At 41.8% G+C, this 27,363-nt stretch overlaps 1 protein-coding gene across 4 annotated transcripts in view; it reads left to right on the plus strand.

Moving 5' to 3' along the window:
* Positions 1–27,363, plus strand: part of LOC117829576 (protein shisa-6) — a 111,271-nt gene that overhangs the window by 14,808 nt on the left and 69,100 nt on the right. For all 4 annotated transcript variants that reach the window (XM_034707140.1, XM_034707141.1, XM_034707144.1 and 1 more), the window contains exon 5: positions 11,575–11,676. In XM_034707140.1, the coding sequence (XP_034563031.1) occupies positions 11,575–11,676 (102 nt within the window). The remainder of the gene's footprint in view (positions 1–11,574; positions 11,677–27,363) is intronic.

Genomic DNA, 27,363 nt, shown 5'->3' on the forward strand with positions numbered 1-27,363 from the left:
TTATAATACTGTACATGTCCAACAATGATCAAGGAGATACCTTGGTTATATTATTAACAAATACCCAACATCAAGACAGGGTAAGACTCAGTCTGATCTCATCTTAATCCATGGTGAGCGGAGCACTGAGCAAGTTACACTAGCAAGGACAAACTTCCTTTAACAGGAAGAAACCTCAAGCAGAACCAGACTCATGTTAGACAGCAGGCCGTCTATGGCAGAAATCCAGAGAAACCTACAAGACAGGGAGCTCAGGAACTCCAGAAAGGTTACAACATCAACATGTCAGAAAACACAATGTTGTCTTATAATTTTGATAATTTGTTTATTTCAGGGGTCATAAAACCTAGATGCGGGGCATTATTGGCTTGGTGATGTTACCAAAAGAGCATTAACCAGGATTTCAATGTTGAAATTTGGTTAAAGTCATGTCAGAGACTTTCAGCTGGATGCATCAGTCAAATACACTTATTTCGGTAATGAAAACCTAAAGACGTTTACGAAAGTCTTCATTAGCTTTTATGACCACAATAACAAATATGCATACGGGTGAAAGTCACCAGTTAACACAGTAACTCTTTAAACTGAAACACCGGTCAAAGAGTGCTTCCCCGTCTCAGCAGAGCAGTGAAGGTACGTGTGTCCTATCCTACGTTAACACTGGCACAAAGAATGCAGGCTGTGGAAAATCTACAGGATATGATAAGCGAAGCCATAGAAAATTGGATTGATAAGCAGAATCAATAGTAGCCTAGTGTCAATCAAATATTATCAATCCCCATCCCTAGACATAAATTCAATGTTGTTTCAGAGACGTCATAAAGAGAACTGTTTAGACATTACCCACAGAAAGTGGAAACGAAGATTGCACATGCTCAGACAGTAAAGCTATGAATCTGTGATTATGACAGGAGAATCACTCGTTAAAAAGGCTGCCACTTTTTAATCAGTTGTCAATATTTTTCCACTGAAAGAATGTGTGGGGGCACCCACTAGCATGGATACAGACGATATAGTCCTCGTCTCAACTGTTGCTGGTTTGACCCCTGGCCACGACCATTTGCTGCATGTCTTCCCACATTCTCTACTCCCCCTATCTCTCTTCTGCTGTCGTACCAATAAAGGCAAAAAGAGAAAAAAAAAACTGCACTGGGAGGAATGAGAACATATGGATCAGACCCATAGTTTAGGCTTCGGTAGAGATTCATGCTCAAATGTGAATTGATTACGTTAATCTGAATGCATTAGTTTGGCAGAGTGCCACATGTTTACCCCGAGGGGAAATTTGCAACAAAAAATATTAACATTACACCACTTCAGCACCTCATTTGATTAATCTTCACCTAGCCATCAGATTAAATCATGTAAATATTTGAACTTCACTAATGAGAGGATAAGAACGTTTTTCTGTAGCCTCTGGGCAGCAGTTTACAGTTCAGGGTTTGCAGTGTGTATCAGGATGTTAAATAAGATGGAGCGCTCCAGATATGTTCTCACTGAGGGTGTGTGTGAGCGTTTGGGAGGTTTCACAGGTTCTGACAAACCTTCAGCTGCATTGCTGAAGTTCTGACAGCAGAACATCACAACAGTCGATGCACTGCGTGTAGTTGTTCCGCTTCATTTGAGCTGCGAGACAGCAGAAGCATTTTTGCATCTTGGTCTCTAAATAATAGATTGTGCAAACTTCCAGCTTTATTTGGGTTTACAGACTCTGGTGTGTCGTGTAAACTTGGCCTCTTTCTGCCATGTCGCCGTCGATCAAACGTTGTCTGGGAACATTTTCTTGCAGTTCAGCGTTCTCTGCAGAGACCACAGACTGCGTTCATTCACTGGGTGTCTTAGAGGCTGCAGCAGTCCTCTGAGTCCGTTAGTATTCCTCACGGCCTCTTGGCGGCCGTGAAGGGGACGTGGTGGGTACGTGGCTGCACGTGGCACACTGCATGCATGAACACTTAGAGGTCAGGCATGACTCTATCTGTCTATCTGCCGCTCAGCTTGGCTGCGACTATGTGCCTGCTCGCACACAATCACTTCTACTTAGGCCAGCCCAGCTCAATCTACCTCAGCCAAGCCCCCCCACACTCCCCCATCAGGGACCACAGCAGTCCTTACGGGGTTGGACATGAAAGGCAGTGACAGCCCTGTGAGAGCGTGGTTAATGTGTGCATGTAAATTTGGAGCTCCACTCCAAGGTGCCGTGGAGAGGGAGCCCACTCACTCTTAGAGATGCATATTCATGGTCGCCTAAATGGGCGTTTGGCAGCATGCAGGAGGGAGGGGGGGGCGGCCTCTTAAGGAGAGGGTCCTCTGCTGAGAATGGCTCTTGACATCCAGAGGCTTTTTGAGACACTTTTAAATCGGGGGGAGACCTCATAAAGCGAGTGGCTAAAGGGCCCGAGAGGATCCTATCAACTTATTTCAAGAGCGCGAACAGCTTCCAGTCCTTTCATCCTCTACGTGTGATGATGCCCGCTTACTCTCAGCAGTAATCACTCCCTCACCAGAGTCTTTTTTTAAATACATGCTGATTTATTTTTCACATTGCGGGCCTTGTGTGATGGCATGGTTCCCTACTGCACTCTGGGAGGCTTCTTTGAAATCACAGATTTACACGCTACCACTGAGAGAAGTTCATCTACGCCAAAGATATGAGAAGAATAACTTATTTTTATCAATCTTAAAATATATGTGATGTGTCCATGTGACACATAAGATATGACTTTTATGTATTTCCTTACCCCCTATGGGATAGGAAATGTCATTTCCCAATCGTCAAAATGGTCACGCCACCCTTTTTGGCCAAGACAAGCGCTGTACTAGTGCTGGTGGTGGATTAGCAATCACCTGAAGAATTGTCCCTCAAAGCTGCTGCGTTAGCTCTACCATACTGTTAACCTTGGTTAACTCAGGGGAGTTGTTGGCTTTGTAACTTTAATACTGACCACCCAAACTGATCCCTCATGTGAAATAACACAGTTACCAAACACATGTACTTGCACACATGGCAAACCTGAGACTCCTTAATGAAACAATTCAATCTGGGCTTTTAATGAAGACAGAACCGCCACAGGTGTTTGAGTTCTGTTCTAAGCAGATACATTTTTTGAAGTAAAAAATAACAAGTCATTGATAGCTGATTCTGATTGTAATGCTCTTTTTTTTATTAGATTAATGTTGTTATTTTATTTTTGTGTTTATGAATATCTCCTTCTGGACAAACCTTCATCATAAAAAATGAGGGAGTATTGTTGAAGGTGACTTCAAAGATATGTTGTATTGAAACTGGAAGACTTCTCTTGCCTGTCTTAATACTCAAAGCCTGTGTAGCAAGTTCCAATCATGTTATCCCCTAAAGCAGTGAAAAACATCCACACCGGTGATGCCATTTTTACACTCATCAGTTGGTTGAGGCTGCTCTTGTTCTTCTTCTCTGTATGTAATGCTGGATCAAATACCACCTCATTTGTTTCAGAAAGGCATGTTAAAAAGTAATTTAAATCAACTTTCATTGGCTGTTTATATTGAATGAAACGGTACTGTTTAACTGATACATAATACAAAATTCCTATTATCCTATTTATTGTGTGTCCAAAAATCTAGAATAAAACTAGTGTATAATTACCAACATAAATAGGGCTAACAATTAGCATGTTTATATTTAACAACCTTACAGCAGGCTAAAACATGGGGCTTGCTAGCTTGCCATCATTAAGTTGAGATGCAACAGATACACATCAGTTAAAGCAATTTTCAAATAGCTCAATATCCATGAATGGGGGAGTACATTCTGTAAGTCTATTGATGTGTCCCTTGGTTCATATTCAACAGTAAAGACTCATATTTAACTCCCACATACTTCATTTTATCGTTGATGATGAAGTCCCTGTTTGTAGCTGCATTATCTGCATGAAAATCAGGCAAGATAAGGAATTAAAGAACTTCAGATTATCAATGTTGTCAAACTTGTAAAAAGCATCTTGACATTTATTTGGCTGGTTGAAGCAAATGTAGTTTCCTGCATATAAACCCTGACTGCACTGCAGAACGGCCGTCCGCTTTCAGGACGATGTCCTCCTTTAAAAAACAAGCCCTGAGCAGAAACAGAACAGACAGCATAATATGATACCTGAGTGCTGCTATATTTATTCACATCCACTCTGCATTGTTGTGGGCTCAGATCCTCTCTTAGGTTGGGGTGTAAACACGGAGCGCCCCACAGCCACAACACAGGCAGAGCTTGAGACGGGCGGAGACGCACCTTCACCGGAGTTCGCCTTCAGTTAAAGTAAACAATAAGCGCCTGTCTGTGTAATGCAGCTTGGCCTGCAGCTCTCTGCAGATGAAGCTGATTTATTCACCACACACTACAGGCTAAGATCTACCTCCTTCTTGTTCTTAGAAAAGTGTTGCTTGGTTTCCTCGCTGACATTTTCTAAATGCACAGGACGATGAAATACAGTTTTCAGGTGGAGCAGAGAGAGAGTTTAGTCAAAGAGAAAACAACCGCTCCCGTGTAGAAACAAACCAAAAGGCAAATAGGATTATGAGTTATGGGTCTGTGTTTACAGCACCAGAAGGATCAGAACAAGCAGAATGTGAATAATGCGAGTGTGTGTGTGTTTTTTTTGTGTGTGTGTGTGTTCATGCAGAGGTCTGAAAGCCTTTAGTCATTCAGTTAATTTAGTCTGAGATTAGCGACCTCTCAGCTGAAAGGTCAGCTGCTGTGGACAATTAGAGGTCGTGATGATAGAAAAACATTTCCAGCTATTTAGCAGCTTTGACATGACCTTCAGATATTTTTAAAACACAAAGCTTTCTGTGTGTGTGTGTGTGTCCATGTGTGTGTGCCCTCAAAAAGTTACCCAAACAAGAAGTTTTGACTCTAAAACAAAGCAGTGATTTAATTATTGTTGTACTCACTGGAGGGCACTTTCATTATCATATTCCTGCTCAACTCATCAAACTGCAGCTCAGTAGCCCTGCGCTTCAAAATATGAAGCTGCAGGTTCTCCTCTGCTGTAATTTCTGGATGCTGTCATCGTGTTACCAAGGGCAGAGCAAGACTCTTTTGACTTGGGTGGCCAAACCGGGGCACTGACTTGTGCAGGGGTGGCATTAAGAGTGTTTGCACACATGATGAAAATCATTTTTATCCCACTCTTCATACTTTACTAACATGAAAGTATTCAGAAGATGTCACAATTCTGTGTGCTCATTGTTTTTACTTTAGTAACACAGCAGAGTGGCAACTTTTAAGTCTTCTTATATAAATCCTCAAGGACTAAATTAAAGCAGCTTGGTCAAAATCACAATTTGAAGAACTAACTACGTGACATTGAAGTGCAAAGCTAGCAGCCTGTTGCACCACGGCCCAAATACGTTATTTAACATAGTGCTGCCTCTCGCAAGGCAAATACCCAATCATTGTGAAGGACTTCGAGGTGGCCAGCCAGATTTTTGGGACCCTGAGCAGCATCCTGGAGGCGCCCCTTCATGTTAAATTTTTTTGAGCTGTTGATGATGACAAGCTGCAACTTCCAGTCTTAAAATATGAAGCCAATGCGGAAGAGTGAAAACTGCAGTTCATTGAGCGCCCTCTTGAAGCTGACACCAGACACACACCCATCCAAAAAGCACAATCTTTACATTCGACAAACAAATGGAACTAGTTTTCAGGACAGCAGCCTAAACATGACAGGAATTCAAGTAGCCTAGGTGTGAGACATTAAGAAAGGCAAAATGAAAAATCACAAATGACACTTTTAAGAGACATTTTGTGAGCATATCTTTGCTCATATCCTCACATATCACTGCATCTCCAGAATAACCAGATGGTACTTACTGTATACATTTACATGTACTTCCACTACTTTATTTAATGTCAATAATGGTGTTGTTTTAAGTCTACCCAGAAATTGCTTAGTCATTATCCCTGAATGGATTTCTTTATTTTGAAGGTCTTTATTGATGTTGCCTGTTAATGATTCCACACAGGCTGCAGAGCCCTGCACGCCTAGAAATGAAACTAGAGGTATACGTAGATGGTCATATTTCAAACTTCAGTACTGCTGACGGAGCTACTGTATCTCAAAAGTTTGGAATGAGAATGTATAGAGTATTCATTGAAGCCATTTCCCGCAACCACTCCTACACACACAATTAAAGCCCCTCCTTGTGCTTCCTGCACCACTGCCCTTGAATTAATCCTTACACTGCATCTATAACATCCCCTCTGTGACCTCGGTGGATCCCTATTGGTCAGCTCATCATCACCCACATGTTCAAATCAACATCTCTGTGCTGACTGCATCAATGTGTTTAATATAAACTTCCTCCTCCTGAGTGTTGAAGCTCAGCCTCTGAGAGACCTCGCCTAATTGTCTCCTGCCCTGCCTGACATTATTGCCCCTTATTGTATAGCTGGACCTTTTGCCCCCTTTGTGTGTGAATGTGTTTGCATGTGTGTATGGAAGCAGTTAATTATGGACCAGAGCAGATCAAGACTAACTGCCCTGCACCATTAGTTTCCAGAGGGGGCAGGGTTCAAAGAGAAGTGGGCATGTTTTAGCCTGGGTGGTCTTTAAGAAGCTCCTCAAGAGGCCTTAGCGTGTGACTCCACTGCAGAGGATGAAGATATGAAGATACGCAGCTGAACGACTTTATCGAGATGATGCACACTGCTCCGTGTCCACTCCAGCACATCGACGTCTGATAACGCTTTAAAATCAGAAAGCATGTGAATTACCACCGCCCTGCCTCGCTGGCTGGCGGGATTCAAGCATAATCGACCTTGGGGGCGGATAACCTCCCTGATGCCAACCACGCAGAGCTACATCCAGCTCAGTTCATGATAAAATTATCTTATTATTCACATTTCCCCGCTCTCTGTTAATTCAGAGGTGTATGTGTCCAGTGAAAAGTCTGATTAAAAAACTATTACCATATGAATCCTCGGCGCCCGCTAGCTGCTGCTTCGTTGGGCTGAAAGTCACGATTTTTCTTTGTACCAAGGACGATAAATTCCTAATGCGTAGCCTTCCCTGGCAGCTCTTCATGCTACCTCACCTTAATGAGCTGGGAGCGGAGCGGGAGGAGAGGAGGGGGATTGCTTTTGAAGGGTCTTTCAGATTGGAGGGTTGTCGCAGTGGCTCGTGGAGCAGCCTACCAATGATAGAGGTGACAAAGGAAGACAACAGTAGCGTGTGTGTGAATGTGTCACACACAGAACTGCTGCTATGATGGGATGTAAAAACCCCGGCTGGTATTCTATCTGCAGCGAGCGCGGGAGCGAGCGGGTGTGATTGAGTTCAAAGTGCATGTGTGTAAGTGTTGAATGTGGCTGTTGGAAACATATTGCCTTTTCTTTTTCCGAGGATCACAACAATATGCTTGGTTGTACGGTCTCACTTTTACATTATTTCCCATCTGTGTATGCCCCAGGGAGAAAAACCACAGGGAAGTTTTCATCTGACACCGTGACAAAAACACAACTGAGAACATGATGGAACAGCACAAACCACATTTTCATACCTGTAGCAGCTTCCCCCGCTGAACTTCACCGCTGTGTTTTTATGTCAGAAACAACCTTTGAATCCTTTAAGGTGGATTCCTGAGAGATAAAACAATTAGTGGATGAATATATAAATGAATTTTCACAACCCCTTCGGGCTTATCTGGCTTTTTTCTGATTCTTGCGGCCTAAACATGACTGACTTCACAGCTGAATTCTGAAGAAGTTGCAATGCAGGTGTGATATCTGAAAGGCTTTTTTTGGAGCAAACATTTCACATCCACTGCGGTACAAAGACTTGAATAAAACCTAATAAATCTATTGGCGGCAGAACTGTTTGTCCTCTGACATCATTTCAAATAAAATGTGTAAAATCTGAATCAGTTATATAAAAAAACATCAAACATTGAAACTGTATGGACCCCTATGATGTGCAAATACCATAGTCTGTATAAAACATGGACGTACTCTGATGTCACCCACTGGTTCCTGAAAGGCGTTATGAAGCCTATGGCAGTTGCTATGTTGGAAATGTTGACTCTACCTGTCAACTCATTCACTTGTCAGTCAGCTCCGCCTTGCCTCTAACTATGCAAATTAATGCGTAACTCTTGGACTCTTAGATCATACTGTACAGATGTCTTGAATAGAGAAATGAGCTTTCAAGGAATTCCTTGGCTTCTGCAGACAGCCTCAAGTGGACACTCGAGGAATTGCCGTTTTTGGCACTTTAGCATTGGCTTCATTCATCAAGGCTGCTTGAGTGAAATGAAAGTCAGTTACCATGAAATACTAATTTCACACTGGGCATGCCCAGTTTAGTGCCACCTAAATGTGTTTTGGTTCAATTTGCATGGATTAACTGATTTGCAAAATCAAAACTACTTGTGCAAAGAATAATCGACATGTTTATTACATTTGTACTTTTCTAATCTCTATTTTTGTTTATGAAACTATTAATAAGAGTAATAAGCATTACTGTCTCACTTTACAAACACTCTTATAGATCAAACACAAGATACACAGACCCTCTTGTCAGTGGAAAGGTTGTTACACAGCCTCTGATTGGTCAGTTGAGTCAACACAAACTAACAGCTAACAGTTTTCCACAGAGATAAATAATAAAAAAAATACTGTTATGGATTTACTGTTTACAGTCTATATGAAGACTTACTTTGAGCTCAGATTATGAAGCTCATGAAAAAGAGGTTTACTCTGCAGCTGTGTTAGATCAGAGCAGCTATACAGCAAAACAAAAAGCCCCGTATCAAGCAGTGTTCAGAGACAATAAAGACAGATAATCCTACCCTCCAATATTTAACCTAAGATAACTTACATTCTGATTATCAGTGAAATTGTTTTGGTGACATATATATTGACACCCAGGGAGGAAAGGGTGATCAGTCAAATGGTGCAGGGATTGGTTGAATTGTATGCATTCAATGCAACATTGTAACTTCCTGGAGGGAGTGATAACTGACAAAAATGAAGAGACTTCGGTTCCTCTTCAAGTGAAATATTGTACATATCCTACAATGAAATAGTCCCACACATTAGTTTACAGGTGTTTTAGGGTGCCAGAACAAGTCTTCCAATAGCAAAGACCGCTTAGCATTTACTTTAAAGCTCCTGTAAGGAACCTTCTGTTGGTGCAGATTTTGGTGACCCCTGTGGGCAAAGTAAAACCTCTTCTCTCTGTGCTGACTATTAGATTTAGGTCATAAAAAGGCATAACTGTTTATTTAAATCTGTATTTTAACTAGTCAAAAACTAGTACCTAGTAACTAGTACCCAAATACCTGAGAGTTTATGCAGCATGGACACCAAGGACTGGATGGTTGATTTCAAGAAATGTTCTGATTGGTTGGTTTCCTCTTGGAAAAAAAAGACTGAGATTTGAGTTCAAATACTTGTAGTGTTTTTCTGACACCATCAAGAAGGCTCTGTGTTTTTGTTGTTTGGTTTTCAATTTGGAGACATTTTACAGCAGTAGTCAACATTTATTGTTTTTGCAACAGTCTCATAACTGGTGTTTATTTAGTCTCATTGTTGTTACCCAACTTGTTACTCAAGTTTATTGTCTAAACATTGTTTTTTTTTTTGTTTTTTGTTTCCCCAAGTTTTTACTGACCTTACTCTGGTTTATTGTTTCTCATTCAAGATCATTTTTTGGCGCTTTTGTACTTTTGATAAGAGGATGTCGGGACGATGGTTAGAGTTTGAAACTGAGAAGAGAGTGTGGGGGAATGACTAAATAGCCATGGGTCAAATTTGGACTTTAGCCTGCTCTAGGTGTGCAATTTAACCAATGTGCTAAAATGCCCATGCAACCTCTGACTCCATCTAGGAAGTTATTTGATAAAAAGCTCAGTTATACAAATAACACCCTTCCTTCCCTCAAGTATAGCATGAAAAATGTGCTGCAGGGAACAATCCTTACCAGAGTGCAGCCCAAGTTTTCATTTTCATTCAGCCAAAAGGAATCAACATAAACACAGGTCATTTTACCAAAGAGTACAAAGAGAACATGAACAAAAAAACAACTTGTATTCTCCATTTCATCTCAAGTACACAATAATGTCTGTCATCGTCTGGAGATTCATCCTCAGACGCTGTTTCTCCTCCTCTTTAATGATCCAGAACAAATCTTTGCTCAGAGCGACGTTTGTCTTAATTTTGTTTAGACTTCTTGCTGAAAGTAGTTACCCGTTTGTAGCCCATCGTCAGACAAAAAATGAATAAACACTGAATAACATCCAACAAACTGTCTAAAGAAACATCTGTCTTGTCATTTTTTAAAGAAGGCAACATGTAGAGTGAGTGGGTTGATATGACAGATGGATCCTTACAGGGTGTGCAAGACCCAGATGTGGAGCCAGGCCAGCCGACAGGACTCACGGGCCCCTGAAAGGCCCACTGAAGGGGCTGTCCCAGATATTATTTACATTCCATTGATATTATTTATTCTATTTATGTAATATAAAGATAATATATTGATACCGACACATGCACACCCTCTCTTTTCGTACACACGTTCACGTCCAGCAGCCTTTGGTTTATGTCCTGGTTCACTTTCATCCAGTGGTTTCCCTTAATTCTTCTTCTCATGGTGCAGTGGTAGCACTTTCACTTGTAGCTGCCTCCAGGTCAGTAGTGTTAGCGTTAGCTTCCTGGCCATCAGCTGGCTCAAATCGACTTTGGTATTGAAAAAGAAAAAAGTTTGTTAAAGTTTTATCGTTGGGGTCAGAAGCTCCCTCTTTTTCTTCTCCTTTATTTTTTGGCATCTTGACTTTGGTGCAGGCCGTTGCATGACTAAATTGATGCGACATACTGTAACCTGCCTGTTAGTGAAGTTTAATGGGCTCAACCACTACGCTACAACATTATACGAGAGGATCATACATTGTGCAACTACAAATTAAAACATTACCCATCAACAATAACAAACTGCTGCTTTAATAAGTTACTTTGAGAACTAAAGTTACGAATAAATTACTATACTTATGAATCATCATTGCTTTATTTAGGATGGACTATTTTTTTCCGCATGAATTCTGCACATTGGTTTGATGACAGTTAGGTCTAGAGTCTCTGGTTAAAGCTGCAGTCCTATGGTCTGTTATTAAGAAATAACCGATTGTTGCTATAGAGGATTGGCCAATCAGAACCAAGTACCTAATATGGTGTGGTAACAGTTCCTGTTAATGGGCAGCTCAAAGGATTTTAACCAGCTCATGCCAGAGTCTCCTGCTCAAATATAACATGATTAATCTCTGTTTTATTGTTTTACAATCAAGATCTAAAGTCTTCATCAAGCCGTCTCGTAACTCCAGTAATCAGAAAGACTACTGGTGTTCTCAAAGGACTGAAATTTAATACGATTTTTAGTAATTAGACTCTTTAATATCTTTACAGAAAGTGTCCACTCAGACATCTTTATTCATTTTGGAGTCAAAACTGAAGCCTCAGATTGGAGGAAATCTAAATCTAAAAGAAATCTGCCAAACTGATGGTCTCTCTGTTTGTGTGTGTGTGTCTCCCTGTTTGTGTGTGTGTCTGTGCAGGTCTCCACTATGGGAAGGAGAGCGTGCGCAGCAGTGGAGGCGCTGACCTTCACAACTTCATCTCCTCGGGCTTTGTGACGCTGGGTCGAGGCCATTCCAAAGGTAAGCCACCTTTTCTCTCTGTCTTTTCTTCTCCTTCTCTCACAACACAGGACTCTGAGTTAACTGTTATCAACAAACAATGTTCTTTAAACCATCTGAATGCTACAGCTACCAGTGTAATGTCCGTCTTTAACAACAGCAACAATGAGACACAGAGGGAGGTTAAATGTTTCCAGATTCAATTCCCCTCCTGAACGATTCACGTGACCTCCTGCCTCGGCTTTTTGCAATTAAATACACACAAACACACACACATAAAGCTGCTCACGGGAGACACCAGGGAGGGGAAGGTGACTTCACAACAACACAAACACACAAGCATACACACACACACACACAACCATTAGTTGTGGGGCAGAGTTTTCCCGCGGGTAATTCACTGATTAGTATGCAGCCATGTCGGCCGAGCTCTTGTGATTTATTCCCGTCCATTTTGGCTCCAAACACCGGACCCTGTGTGTGTGTGTGTGTGTGTGTGTGTGTGTGTGTGTGTGTGTGTGTGTGTGTGTGTGTGTGTGTGTGTGTGTGTGTGTGTGTGTGTGTGTGTGTGTGTGACCTCGCTGGAATTTCACGGCGAGCTCTTATACCTGATACTGTTTTCGAATGTTTAATTGAATGTGTTTGTGCCAGAGGGGGAATGCTTGTAATGTTTCATGGTGGCTGAGTGCTTCAGTAAAATCCTTTATGATTTAGATGGAAGTTGGTTCCACTGCTGCATTCTTCCACTCATCTTCTCTGCTCTGAAATCCTGCAGAATTCCCCTTCATCCTCTTCCTGATGATCTGTCCTTAGGACTGGATGATCTCAGTAGGGGATCAGGGTAAAATGTAGGTGTATATGATGTGCAATGATAGGCTCTGGACTGTTTCTCCTCGATACCGATCGATCACACTGCCTCGCACACAGCATTAAAAGCAACAACATCCTGTCAGTCTGCAGTTTGTTGTTTACATGTCAAACAGAAGTCTAAGAACAGCGTAAGATTAAATATCTGAAAGCTTGAGCTGCAGAAGAAGAAAAATGCAGGCGTAGAAGGGGACAGAATGAACACCAGTTAACCTCTTAAGTGGGTGTTACTTATGATGACAATTATGTATGGTAGTTGCAGCTCAGCTTGCAGCCCCCTCACTGAACATCCTTTGTTTGACTGAAAGCATTAGAGACACTTAAAAAAAATCCTGAAATGGTTTTATGTAGTGATTTTACTGTCCTTAATGAAAGGGTCTGCTTGTTGGAGAGAGGAGGAGGAGGAGGAGGAGAAGGAGAAGAAGAAAGAAGAGGAGAGGGAGGCACTCATGGATAATTCAGCTTCTTGTAAGAACCTTATGAACAATAGAGCTGAAGGGGTTAAGCTTAGCCGGCAGAGCAGACTCTTCATATGCAGAGCCATAGCCCTTGATGCATTGAGTCCTGGGCTCAAATCTGGCCCTTGGCTGCTTCATGCATATCCCTCTCCTCCCAGTGTGTGAAAAGAATATAGTTCACTGTATATTTATGCTGTTTGTGCAGGTACAGGATAAAACAGGTACATTGGAGTTTGTGTGCATTCCTCTAAGACTCAGATTCATAAAATATAAAAGAAGGAAGCAATAAAAAAAAATCACAAAAATACATTCCTTCAAAAAATGGCAAAAGCCAATAAATAAATAGATGGACAGATAAATAAATAATAAATGATAAACCTGAAGGAACGCATTCTTAGTATCAAGCTCTCTTATCTGAACAAGCTGAGAAAGTTGCAGCTCAGCTCACAGTCCCTCTCAACCTTGGAATCACAAATTTTGGCTTCACCCTCTGCTTATTGTATTGATCTCTATAACAACAACAATGCTTGTAAACTTATTTATAGATCAATTTTATAAACTAATTTTATAAAGTGCTTTACAAGGATGACATAAAGCAAAAAAAAATGACTGAAATGTCTCAAAAAAACCTGTAACATCACAGAGACACCAACAATAGGATGGTCTGTAAACTAAAGCGAGTCAGGGGGAAGCTCTGGATAAAGGACACTGCATAGAAACGAATGTTAGAGACCTTTAGAGTGTGTTTAAACAGAATATTAAAAAGTGTGACTGATTCTTCAGCTCTGCTTCAAGGATCTCTTCAAACTGGCGGTGTAATAAAACCATGCAGTAATACATGTCTGTGTTGAGTAATGTTTTGGTCATATTGTTGAGCTCTAACCTGTCATTGTTCCACAAACATCCCATCAGACCGAGTGTAGCTTGCAAGGTGTCATTAATTTGTTTCCATGTGCACCACACTGCAGGGACCTGGAAGCTCCTCTACACTTTCATTTCGACTGTTATGTTTGTATGAAATTAACTGTTTTTCTACGGCTTTTTTGCTTCGTTTGTTTTCATCCCCAGAGGGGGTCCATTTCACAATCATATTCATACACATCCAAGAAAAATAAAGCATGCTCCCCACAACCACCCCCACCCACACAGCTCTACTCGAGATGAGTAATGAGAAAAAACATCTTGTTTTATGAATCTGGATTCTTTAAACAGAATTTATTTTCTGTACATCTCCAGCTGTAGGTTTGCTGTAACAACAACAGCATGTGGTGGTGTTTAGCATTCAGCATCTGTGCAGTCTGTAGCCTTTGATTCCTCTGCTGCAAAAACAAATGAAACGTGACAGATTGAGATCTTGGAAAGGCCCGCTGACACGAAAAAATCCCACCAAAAAAAAAAGTATGTGAAGCATGTGCACGAGTGTCAGAACTTTAATCTTCTTTCCTGCCTCTCTGTTTGAGTGTCCCGTGCCCACAGGCGGGTATTACTGCAGATTGAAGCCTTAAAATCAATGAAACACAGCTCTGACTTTAGTTGTGGTATTGTTGCGGCTTGGTATTATCTTTAGCTTTGCACAAGTGTACAATCACTTCAGGGTGAGGCAGGGAAACGAGCAGTTTAACCGAGCCTCCCCCGCTCTCTCATCGTCTCTTTACAAGCACTCTTCACATCCACAAAAGCAGAATAGCCTCAGCTACATAATATTTCACTTCTCTCCTTGACTGATTGAAGAATATAAATTGCTCCTGCCTACTGTGTGTTCACTGTTTTCCACAACACAATGTCGTTTGTGCTTCCGTGTTTAATGACTCGCAAATAGTCGGTAAATCACTTGATCCGTCACTCGACCCACAGCTGAATTTATCCAAAACATGTGGATGTATTGTAGCGTCCAGAGTGTGAACCTGTGGGCCGCAGTGAACCTGCAGTTGGAGGTTAACAGCAGGTAAACAGTCCGCTGGTATTTAAATCATAGCGAGCGTCATTATTATTGAAGAGGTTTGCACAGCTTGGTTTACTCTGGCCGAAGGTAACGCCGGAAAAAAAAGAGAACGCAAATAAATATTCACTGTTCTGTGAGTGGAAAACACTGAACCTGGAAACAGATGTTGTATTCTTCATTTATTTTTGTAGTATAGATGTATTTCGCCGTACAGACGGAACAGGCTGTGTTAGGAGACCTCTGGCTGAGATAGGGTGTCTATGTCGTTGCTTAATTAAACAAACTGAAAGTGTGTTTGGTTGTTAATTATACGGCAGGCCGTGCATATGTGTGTGAGTGTGCCCCTGGGGAGGACGTGTGGGGTCATAGCAGCTGGATGCTTCACATCTGTGTGCCGGGGTACAGAACAACCCTGTTCTGAACTCTAAGTGAGATCAGCCATGAGCGTAGGGTCAGGAAACTAAAATCCAATCTGCAGTCGTAGAGCTAGTTTGTTAAAATGTACCTTTCTGCTGCTCTAACCTTCCCCTCAGCTCACCCTGTGTAACTCCACTTCAGTTTTTGGTGTCCTACATTTCCCAAAATGCCTTTCGGCAACCTTTAGACAAAGGTCAGAGCTTGTTGTTGCCATTTTCAGGGAACACAGAGTTTTCATCTGTGTCCTCATCTCACTCCAGGATCCACTTTTAAACAGTTTTTGAAAGTTGTGTGTTGCACATTGAGAACTGAGCTCTTATTTTGAATCAGCTGCAGAAAATGAGATATATGTCTCTCTTAGATTAAAGCAGCTTTGTAGGCAGTGTGTGGGACGGCAGACGCAGAATGAAGTACAGTGAGCTGGCACAGAAGCTGCAGGTTTTACAGCCGTTTGTGAGAAGAGACATGTTACTTTTAATCACAGAGAGATGCTTATTTTCTTCAGCACTGTCCCCACAGCCCTGCGAGCCCTTTTGGCAGCCAAAGTAGAATTATGGTTACCTTAATGTGAGGGTAAAAGAACACCGAAATGACAGCTGAGCACAGTTAAACACTGCCAAACTAATCAGAGTCATGTAGAAAAATATCAGCTTTTTTCACAAAACACTCGGGGCTCTATGTAAACAACTAAAGCACATGGAGCGAAGTGAATTAGGGCGTGTCAGACTATCTTTTTAAAGTTAAATGGAGCACAATCTGGGCTATAACGGGGGCCCAAGGGGTTGGGGTCGTACCAAGTCTCTTGAATACACAGGTGTGTTTTGGCATGCTGCGTGTTCATATAAAAGCTGGACAGTTTGCACTGAGATTGCATGCACGCTTGTTGCAGTTATGTTTGAGGTTAATAAACTGACCTCATGCATGTTTGCATGTGAGTGTGTGTTTCTGTGTTTGTAAGAGAAAGTGTCGTGCCATCATGACCCCAATGGTTAACTTTGATTAAGGCTCAAAGTTGCACAGGTATCTCTCAGAATAGTTTGGTTTGGTCCTGTAGATCAGCCTGCAAATGTAGAATGTCTAGCCCACAAACAACTTACAGACCATCCATCTTCTGTTTGACGTCAATTCAGTGTGAGGTATTTCTTTCCCAAACCATAAGATGAGAGAGTCTGTTGGTGTAGGATGTTTCATTTTCTACAGTTTCATGACTCCATCCTGAAGCCTTCTGTCTCTGTATGGAGTCAGGTGTAGAGTGAGGGTGGGAGGCCATCTGTTCCCTGCATCAGCTCTCTTTGCTCAAAGCGCCGGGTTTGTCGAAACAGAGATGAACACCAGAAAAGCCACCAGCTGAGGAGGTTTAGGTTTCAAAGTCAGTGTATCCTTTTTCCTTCTTTTTGGGAGGATTTGACGTCTCAGAGACTCGGGGTCACTTTTATTTGGTACTTCTATTTTTCAAAATTCCTTCACATTCTTTACCTCCCTCCTGGTGTTTTCCCAGAGTTCCAATCTTTTAGTAATGCTAACCTTTATTTAGCATGCACAGCTGCCCCCCTCACTCCTGTCCCCTCAGCCATCTGTGCAGATCGATGCAGCGCCTCACACACTCTCTGCTCCGGTGTATTCTGTTGTCCTCTTGTCCAAAAATTAGGAGGCAGGAAGGTTGAGGCTTCTGTCAAACTGAGCCAAACTAATGAGGATGCTCACTGGTCTGTTGTGTGTGTGTGTGTGTGTGTGTGTGTGTGTGTGTGTGTGTGTGTGTGTGTGTGTGTGTGGAGTGTGTGTGCAGTGTGTGTGCTGTCAGATGGGACTGCACTGTTACACTGCCTTGGGTGTAAAAACTGCAGAACTCAGTTTGAGGCTTCAGAGTCTCCAGTAATTGTATAAAAGTTGTGGAAACATAATCTCAGCAGATAGATAAGAGGAAGCCGTGTTTGCTGGCAGCGGTGATGCGACTCTACACCACATCATCGCTCCTGGCCCACGCAGACTGAAGCCCATTGCAGCCTCATATTAATTGTTCTTGTCACAGAGAAACTGCAGTGTACTTTTCTATTCAGTCACTGTCGCCGGGTAAAAGTCTGCACTGTAAATCACTGTCACATTGTCACACACATTCCTCTGTGCTGCAGTGTGTTTAACCCTCCAGACCCCAGCAGAATGTTAAGTCCCTGCTCTAAGACTGTGGCATGATAAATCTAAATTTTCCCATTATCACAGTAGAAGCATTCGCAGTAAACATAATAAAAGCCTACATTTATCACAGTAAGTCCAAACAATCGCTGCTTCCACACTCAGCAGGTATACGTTCTACCTGTTGGATGGAGGCCTGGGTGTAATTTTCATGCTTTTACACCATTTTGAGCAGTAGGCTGAAGCTAAGCTATCTATCACCTACCCTCAGATTGACTGCTGATAATATAGTGGTGAAAAAAAACATCTTGTTGGATTTCTTTGGATTAAGGAGGGATATGTTGCAAACACAGGTACTTTGTAAAGCACGAAAAATAGATAGACATTGAAAAACATCTCTGAAATTGATCCTGTGTGCACTCACACTTCATAGTATTATCACAATACTGAAGGATGTAATTGTACATTGCGTACTCTTCTTATATCAACAAGACCTATGTAATTACCCAAAGAGCAATTACACTTGGGCTGTACTTCTCTGTGCTGGGTTTAAGATAAGGCCCATTTTAAGGATGTAATGCTCAGAGTAACATCATCCATTGGTTTCTGAACAGGCATTATGGAGCTCAAAGATGGCAGTCGCCATCTTAGAAAATGTAGACACCCACTAACTGCTGGCTCATCTAGGAACAGGCAAAGAGGTGGAGCTGAGGCCAGATACAAGCAACTATTACAATGCACGTACCTGTCGTTCAAATCAGCCCTGCCTCTAATAGCATGACTCTTCGCCTTAATATAATCAAAACAGACTAATTATATGCAAAAGTTCACCCCCGTACGGCTGTTACAAATACAGAAATGAGCTACAGAGACAAAACTTTTTTCTACCAGACTGTAAAGTCTTTACTTCCACTGCAAAGATGGAGATTGTAATATAAGATCTAATGAGGTTCCTTCATTTTTGGAGACCTGGTTGCAGTTTTTGCACTTCCTGGTCTCTTCATTTTTTACACCTGGAACACAGATGTGAACAGTTGTGCAATTTAAGTACAGACTCATAGAAGACTCAAACTTTCTTAGGAACAATATAGGAAACTACTCAGGGAGATGTCTGTAAATGAAGCCCAATGTTCCTAAACCACATCCCAAACAGAGAGGTTATAAGAACTAACGACATGTATTTGGTGAGTGAGAGTCTTTGGCAACATTCAAGGAAAAAAACATCAAATTCAAAAGTGAAAAAGCTGCTGGCCTCCCACATCCCTCCTCACTCACTTTTAGTCAATCCTCTCAAGGAAAATAGCTCACCAACTGTGATTGTAAAATGCAATTTTGAGCACAATCTTGGGCTCATCACGCTTTCAATAAAGCACAGTGGCTCAGATTCTCTCATGATAAAATTTCACGCTTCGCTGGTGATGCCATTTTTACATTTCTTGGGGGAAATCTTGTTAAACTTAAAGACAAAAACAACCTACAGATTCCAACATGCAGTTGTACATTTCGTTCTGGTTATTGACGACAGCCTAAAGTATCTACTATTCAATGAGTGGACTTCATTTTCTCTGTTCTGATTCGCTAGGGGGGATTTAAAAATGACCAGGATACAGGTAGTGATGGGGTGCAGAGGGTTAAGAAGAGAAAGACAACATTAGCGCTCAAACACCTTGATTGATTGGGATTTTCCGCCTCAGACAGGAGAGCAGATTGACAGCCACCATGCTAATGTGATAGTGTATTCAAAACACGGCTCACCAGCTGTTATTGGTTGAATGCGTCCATTTTAATTATTTTTCCATATGTCAGTCTTGTTGATATGAAATGCAGCCAAGCCACAGCATCCGCAGAAGTGATTACTTCAGACAAAGCCTCCATCCTTGACTTAGCGTGTGCCATACTTCATTACCTTACTAAGCCCAACTTTTAATTCTGCCCTGTGGAGGAAGTCAAATTGGTTTTCATGGCAGGCAATTATTGTTTTTCTGAATATGTTGTGTCTGGGAATGGTGGATATGGCGATGCAGCAGCAGAATTAGCGGGGGATGTTATCACAGAACTTTATTTACAGTGCAATTTCAGCACATTAACGAGTGCAAGAGCCACTAATTGGCAGCTCGTTCTGCAGAGAGTTGTACTGTACGACAGTGTGAGAGAGTGTTGGGACTGTGCAGGGGAAGGACTCGAGGAATAAAAGGATCTAACAAAGCAAACAGCCGTCATTTGTTCCGCTGTAACAGTCTTGCAGCTCTAATTTGTCCATTTTGTTTACCTTTTGTGAGATCTTGATGACAGGCTATAAAAGCGTCTCAGTGCGTTTCAGCGCGTCCTCTGATTGTGAAACAGTCATCTCCTGTTCCTCCACATGAATCAGGCGCTGCAGAACAACAAGCCTGCAGGCAGTATCATCATTTCCAGCCCGTGTAATCAACACTCGGGGCTGATGAGGCAGAAAGATGAAAACATCCGCCCGTGAAAACCTTTGGTGTTGTTTAAAGCAACAGAAAAACAGCATAGACAGGACGTGATTCACGCAGTGACCACCAAGTACTCAAACGCGTCACATAACCAGAGACGGAGAGCAAGATATCTGATGCAAGATGCACATTTCATGCAAATCAAACAGTGTTACATTCGCTCACTTCACCTTCTGTCCAGTTTGTCACCCTCCACTGACTCAGTGTTGGTTTGTTCTTTTTGCAGGGCTCACTGTGAGTCTGTTTTAGCTGCAGTTTTGAAAGGAGTGAAGGCGTTTCACCTTCCTCTGACAAAAGCTTCTATGAAATAAAACCCATCTCAGTAATTTACAGCAAGATTATTTATCATATACCCTTTGAGAAAAGCCTGGAAAGAGAGCAACACAGCTCTTATTACAGGACCGTAGTGCTATTCTACTACAGCTCCATAAGAAAGCTGAGAGTGAAATAGGGATTTTTTCTTTTAACACAAACCATGAAAAAAAGGGCTTGTGTAATTGGAAATGGGGTTTGGGGAATCTACTGAGTGTCTGGTAGTGACAAACACAGAGCCAAAGTCTGCAGTCCTTCACAGCCATAAGGAGCAGTTCAGTGTCTCTCAGCTCAGTCTGCTGTTGTTTTCTGATACAGACTTCGATGGTGTTGTGGTATTCTGTGAAGTTGTTTGTATTAGCAGCCTGTCTTCTAAGTGAACTTGTTTCGCCAAAGCAATAAAGATAAGTTTTAGTTTGCTCGTTTGTCTGTTTGCATTGGTATTCTTAGACTCTACGGTGACTTTTGGGCCACCGTAGATCGATGTGTTTTGCTCTCTGGAGATGTTCCCATTAAGGATGTGTTCGATTAGTCGCCAAAATGTTTAATTACTAGTTGATTTAACTGATTACTTAAAGTTATATTCATATAGGCCCACAATGTTGCCTCCTGTAGCTCCAGCTGATGGGCCCGCTCCCTCAGCTCTCCTACCTGGATGCAAACAAGCACAGATAAAAGATGTCATCTCATAGTTTGTCAGTATGTTGATCTAGTAAATGGAGATAAAGTTGTATGTAGGCTGTGTCTGGTTAATCTGACATATAACCACTCAACCAGAGCGTGAGTAACCAGCACAGACATGTAGACATTAACCTGCAAGGAGGACTGAAGGCTGGGGGTGCTAGCTCTGCTGTGAGTATTGTGCGACCTGTATCAATGAATCATAAATGAATAAAAGACATCTCAAGATTATGCTGATTTCCCAACATACAATCATTTAAAAACTACTTCAGTGTCACACTAAAGAACTTCTGCATCACTGTGCGCCTGTCCAGTTTACATCAGGCTATAAGGGCTACATACAGCAGCTTTAACGTGTGATGCAAATAAGTCATTGTGCCTTTTATGTAACGTCTACAAAAGGACCTGAGCGTCATGTAGTGCGTCATGGGCAATTTATTTTAGGTGCTATTATGAGAAACTGTAATCTGGAGAGTACAGGAAAGGGTTCTAGCAGCTGGTAAGAAGTCCCAGTACACTGAAAAGGTCCTGTTATGCCATGGGGTTACATTTAGAAGTGGTTGTAATGGTACCAGAGCGTACCAGCCCACTCAAAGCACTGCTCACAGACTCTGTGAGCTCAGTCGGTGTCATAAAATAACAGCTCATAATGACAAAAACTGTGTCTATGTTTAGCCATGCTGACTAAATCCTGAGTACTTCCTGAGAGTTTTCTTACCTTCAGACTAGAGTCGACTCCTCTGAATTTTAAATTCCTGTTTAACTGACTTTGAAATCAGCCACCTAGGAGCATCCCTTATTGCCATTACAGCATCAGAGTTTAACTTAACACACTGCCAGTCAGTGAAGCAAGGTTAGTGTAGGTTAACATCATTAGTAAACCTCTCAAAGTGAGGGAGAAACAGTTTTCTTATGATCTTGAAGCTGTTTCTTGAGCTAAACTCATATTAGATGTGAATGTGCTCTGTTTTACGACCCGTGTGGCCTCTTTAACCAGCCAATCAGTGTAAATGAACAAACTTGTAATCCATGAATTCTCCCAGTTTAATCAGATGAAACTTGAACTGTAATATTGACTCTGGTGACTGTGATCTCAGATGGAGAGAAATGATTTCATGAAGTTAAACTAAATGATTTCATGGAGCGGAGATTTGTTTTGAAGTTGATCTTTTTGGTGATTAATTGTTGGAGGATTTGATAACACATCCAAATCATTGTGACTCATTAGCTGAAGTAGTGGGAGTTCCCTTGGACACATCTTTCAACAAAATCTGAAAATAGAAACATTTAAACTGTAAAACTGATTTGTTTGTTGGTGGGTTGTTTAGTTTTGCCAACAACTTGGAGAGAGAGAGAAAACTCAGACTTGTTGTAGTCCTTGCTTTAAACTGTGGATCCTGAACAAACAGAGGTAAATGTGGTCTGTTGCAGCAACTCTGTAAACGTTGTGTCTTATATTGGGGTGCAAAGTCCATGTTTGTTTGTTTGGTTGCACCACGCACATGTAAGGTTCATCTTAACTTGTAGAGTGCAACCTCCAAACTAAACCAAATATGCTCACTGAAAATGTTTCACTTCTGTCATCGGTGTAACCATTACAAACATTCGGACAGCTGTAGCCAAAAGCTGCTGTTTCTGCTCCCTTGTTCAGTTTCTTTCTTGTGGATTTCCTCCAGGAGCATGATGGGAAATGATCCAAAGTCTAATTTTAGCCTGCAAAAAGAGTTACCCTCAAAGATACTTTAGTATTTCTAAAATCCTCTAGACAGACTCAGACCAGAGACCAGGTCAACAGTTTTCTGTCAGGATAGAAATGTACATATTTTCTTAATTTCTGCTGTGTGTGGACAATAAGAGTTCAAAGTAAAGTCTTTATCACTGGTTGATCTTGTCTTCCCTTTGTGACAAAACTTCCTCTTTGAGCGTCTTTGAGAGGAGGTCTTACTTCAGGGAGCAATCTGAGCCCCCGATCACTTTAAGTGGCTGAAAACGCCCTCCTTTTTTCTTCTCTGTGGCTGATTTTGATTGACAGCATGCTCCTGTTGGGCACGAGTGAACCTGCTCATACAAATGGATGGTCAGGATCAGGGGAGGTGGCACAGCTGACCTGCTGGCTAAGCACTCTGCAGAATAACCAATAAGAGGGTGTTAATAAGGTCCTGCAGAGAGCCGGGCCGTGGCACTCATTAGCAGAGAGAGATCCAGACTGATTTCTCTGTCACAGAATATGGAGAGGTGACTGGACGTCTCTATCCCTCACACTGTCTCTTAGATACGCAGGTGATGGATCTTTGCTGTAAGTAGAAGCAGAAAGGAGCAGGTTTGTGAATCGATGCATTAATCTGTTTTCATACAACATTCCAGTCAGCTATCATCTGCCGACTGTACTGCTTTTGTCATCATTGTTTACAGTCCAAAAAGGAACTTCAAATGTGAGAAGTGAACAAAGAAGTCAGCCGTCGGATTCTTAGCTTCACATGCATGCAGATCTGTCTGTAGAGATTTATAAAAAGCTGAATTCAAATTCTCATCTGATCTCTTGCGGAGGGCTGCAAGATTGCATTATGATGGTGTGTCCGCCCTTTTGCTCTGTACGCAGTCTGTTTTTCAGTCAGAAGTAAGAGCAGAAAAGTAGAAAAGTATCTGTTTGTAGAGATCAGTCATCGGGGTAGAAAGTTATCAATGCTCAAAAAAAAGATCTGCAGTCAGATTTCCAGGCCAAAGTTAAGGGATAAATCAACATTAGTCAATGTTTCACTGTGTTTCTGTTCGAATCAATCGCAGTTCCCATCAGCTGTGACCTGGTGATTATACATGCCTCCCGAAATGATGCTACATTGTTTAGAGTCTTATCAACAACTTCAAAAGTGAAGCAAGAATCGGAAATGTCTGCAAAATCACATTATGGCTTAATTAAACCTCACTTTCATCTGTTTATGCTAAGTCTCAGTTTCACCATACAGAGTACATAACACAGAGGCTTCACTCTGACTTATTTCAGCAGTATGAACCTGAAACAGAAACGGATATTCTTGGGATTTTCTTGTAATTAACGGGTCTTAAGTTTGTTGACATAAAAACATAATGATGCAGATTATTCAAAAGTCAAAAGTCAAGCTTTATCAGGTCTGTCCTCAAGAGGAGAGGAAAACTACTTTTCAGATGTTTGTTTGTTGAATGGAGGTGGGATCCATCATTTCTGATGCATTCCAGGAAGTCAGGAAATCTAAACACTGATTGTCTTTAGTGACACAGCATCAAGCAGATTTGTGTCTCAGTGTAAATGTTTGATCTAGAACAGATTGTTAGCTGCTCTTCATGCAGATATCTCTTTATAGAGAGAAATAAATCATCCTCAGATTACCAACGATGGGAGCCGGTGAAGATATGGCAGATTCACAAATGACTACGAACAGAAACCTGAACACTCTCTGGACTAAAATTAAAACAACAGATTGTACATGAAAATATCGAATCTGTTAAAAGAGATGATGTTATAAGTCACCAATTAACAATCCCACACCTCCTCAAAAGCCAGCATTTGGCATGATATTGTTTGTTTGCAGCTGAAGTGTTGCTTCATTCCACTTGCACTGCTTCCTCTCCGCTCTGCCTGCCACCCCACCTAGAGCTCTTATCCAGTCACGACACAGCAGACCGCTGTCCTTCACAGGTCCACAAATGCCTGCATTTTGTCACAACACTTGGGAATCTGATTTGGACCAACATGTTACCTTTCAGAATCTTTTACAGACGGACAAAGAGGAGAGTGAGAGCAATGTCACCTGGTTTCTTTGTCTTCTTTAAGTGCGGACGTGTGGAGTGTTGGCTGTGAGCTCCTCACTGCTGTCCAATAATTGAGTCCTAGAGTCACAGCCGAGTGTTAGGACAGAGAGCAGTTTCTCCAAGGATACACAACACTTGTACAGGTTCATCAGAAAGGATTCAAGATGGAGGATTTTGAATTCAATATACATTTTTTTAAGGAAAATCCCTATTCATGCCTTTTATTACACTTATTAGAAATATGATGTTGTGTGCTCACTGTGTGCAGGTTGATATTAAATAAAACAAAATTATCCAGTTTTGTGTGCATAGGCTTTATATCCAGTGTCAAGTAACATTTCTTTAGTCATGCCTTGAAATTTAAACTTCTTTTTTCTTGAAAATCCTTGATGTGAGCAGGTTTTTTGCCTCTTGACATGCTGTCAGCTCAGTCAGGGGTTCACATGGTGCGGGTTGGTAAAATAAGGGAGTGTTTTATCATTCACTTTGAGCTGCTGCAGAAGCAGGGAACAAATCTGGAGTTAAAGCACGACTAGCTGAGCCTTTCCTGCACTCTCACACAGCTAATTGTAATTTCTCCTCACCCTCATTAAAACGCCTCAGCAACGATCCTGGCTGACTTCCTCCTGAGGTTTGATTTAACGACTGTCTCCGAGAAATTAACACATCGCCAGACACCTTCGAGCATTTTCCAAAATACCATCAGAAGTCAAACAAGTGGAGGTCAGTGAATGACAAGCTGCCCTACAACTCCTGACAAGACTCTGGGCTGTCCCGAGGAACAATCACACTTCCACGTACACTGCAGTCAATTACAGTGATGTGAGATGCGGGGGCAGACAGAGGAAATGACAGCTCTCTTATCATTGTCCTTCTGTTGTGGCCACTTTGAAACAAGTGGAGCTATTTGTCTGGCAGCTAGGTACGCTGGAGGGGGAGAGAGAACGAGGGCTTTTATCTCTGAGAGACGGGAATATGCAGGAATGTGGCACAGACAGAATATGTGAGTGGTTAAAAAGGGAGCGAGCTAAACAAGAGGAGGGATGGGGGGAGCAGGAGTTTGGCAGGTAAAAGAGATAGAGTCCTCTCAGGCAGGTAGTCGGGGGGACAATGGGCTGACGGGTCTGCTGTGATGTTTGCTCGGGCACGGCTGCGTAAACCTAATGTGCTGCATCAATCACAAAGCTGCCCACCGCACAGCATGGCAACTTTTATCACCACTCATTAAAGTAAGTGCAGATATTTTATGCATCAGTGGGAATGCAAGGACTTTTTCATGCTAATTTCCCTCCTTTAGACTCGTTATTCATCATCTTTGATCAACGGGGTCCTGTACACAAATAAAGAGGAGCGCAAGCTGCTGCGCATGATGAATCTGGAATCCGTCATGTGCTGAAGCATCACATCTGTGGATTGCTACCGCTGCTTTGGTTTATTTAGCAAGCTCAGGAGTTTTATATGTTTAATGATAATGTATTAGACTTCCCTGCAAGTTTTAACACCACTTTTCTTTAAAGGCGAATTGAAGAAGTTCTTTTTACAAGGAGGCATTTATCATCCTTTAAAGTGAGGAACAAATAGAGTCTGGAAATCAAGCTTTCTGTCCTCCAACTCTTCCCCGGGGAGCGATTCCCTGATGAAAAGAACATTTAACAACTTTCAATTCAAACCTTCTTCGCCCACTGCTTCTCCACCTTCACCTGCACGTCTGCTGGTCCATCCTTGGCTGATAAGATGACTTAAAATGTCACGGCCCGTTCAGGTATAAAACGAACTTGTGAACTTTAACCTAAATCTCTCTCTCATCGTGGACCGCTTTGCCTCCCTGGCGAATGCGTTAGCAGATGAAAGTCTGTCAGTGTGAACAGCTGAAATGTGTTTTGGGTCCCAGTCTTTGAATTTCAGGCTCTTCCACACAGAAGCCTTCTTGCCATCTTCTTCCTCTCCTTCTTCTCCTCCTTCTTATTCTGCATGACAGCGTAAACACTGAGAACAGAATCAATGTTTAGCTTTAATTGATTTTTTATGACCGAACGTGAGCAGTGAACACCCGGGCTCATTGGAGACATGGGTGCAGATCTGAGGGCTGTTAATCCTTTGCTACAAAGAATGTGTCGGGCCTTTGAATCAAACAGACTTTTTCTTTCAACTCTCTCTGTTAAGGATGCCTCTCAGAGCTGACTACATTTATGAAATTACACAGCAGGGTTTTGTTTCCTCTGAATAATCTAACCTGGTAACCAGCATGCTCCTCACCAGCTGAGAACAGAAGTGAGGGCGATCTAGAGGTCTTTAGCTCGCCCCTGAAAATAAAACAATTACCATATATGTTATGAAGTTGCTATGATGCTAACCATACCATTAGCATTGTCTGAATGGTCACTATAGCATGTGTAAGGATGTGCATAAAGTAATACAGATGGCACTAAAGTTAGCTTTGCATTATTACAGTGCTTTTTCAAAGCTGTATAAACAGTAACTGAAGTTACAGCAGTAAGTTTTCGTTTTAGAATAAACAAGCAAACTGCACATAGCTGCAGAACTTTATGTATGTACACTTGTACACTTGTTGCATTGGAATGTCATTAACACGACATGTTGTCTGAATTTAACCTTGATATGGAGCAGATGGTGAATATTA

This window comes from Notolabrus celidotus, chromosome 18 (genome assembly GCF_009762535.1).
Source record: "Notolabrus celidotus isolate fNotCel1 chromosome 18, fNotCel1.pri, whole genome shotgun sequence".
NCBI classification, from domain to species: Eukaryota; Metazoa; Chordata; class Actinopteri; order Labriformes; family Labridae; genus Notolabrus; species Notolabrus celidotus.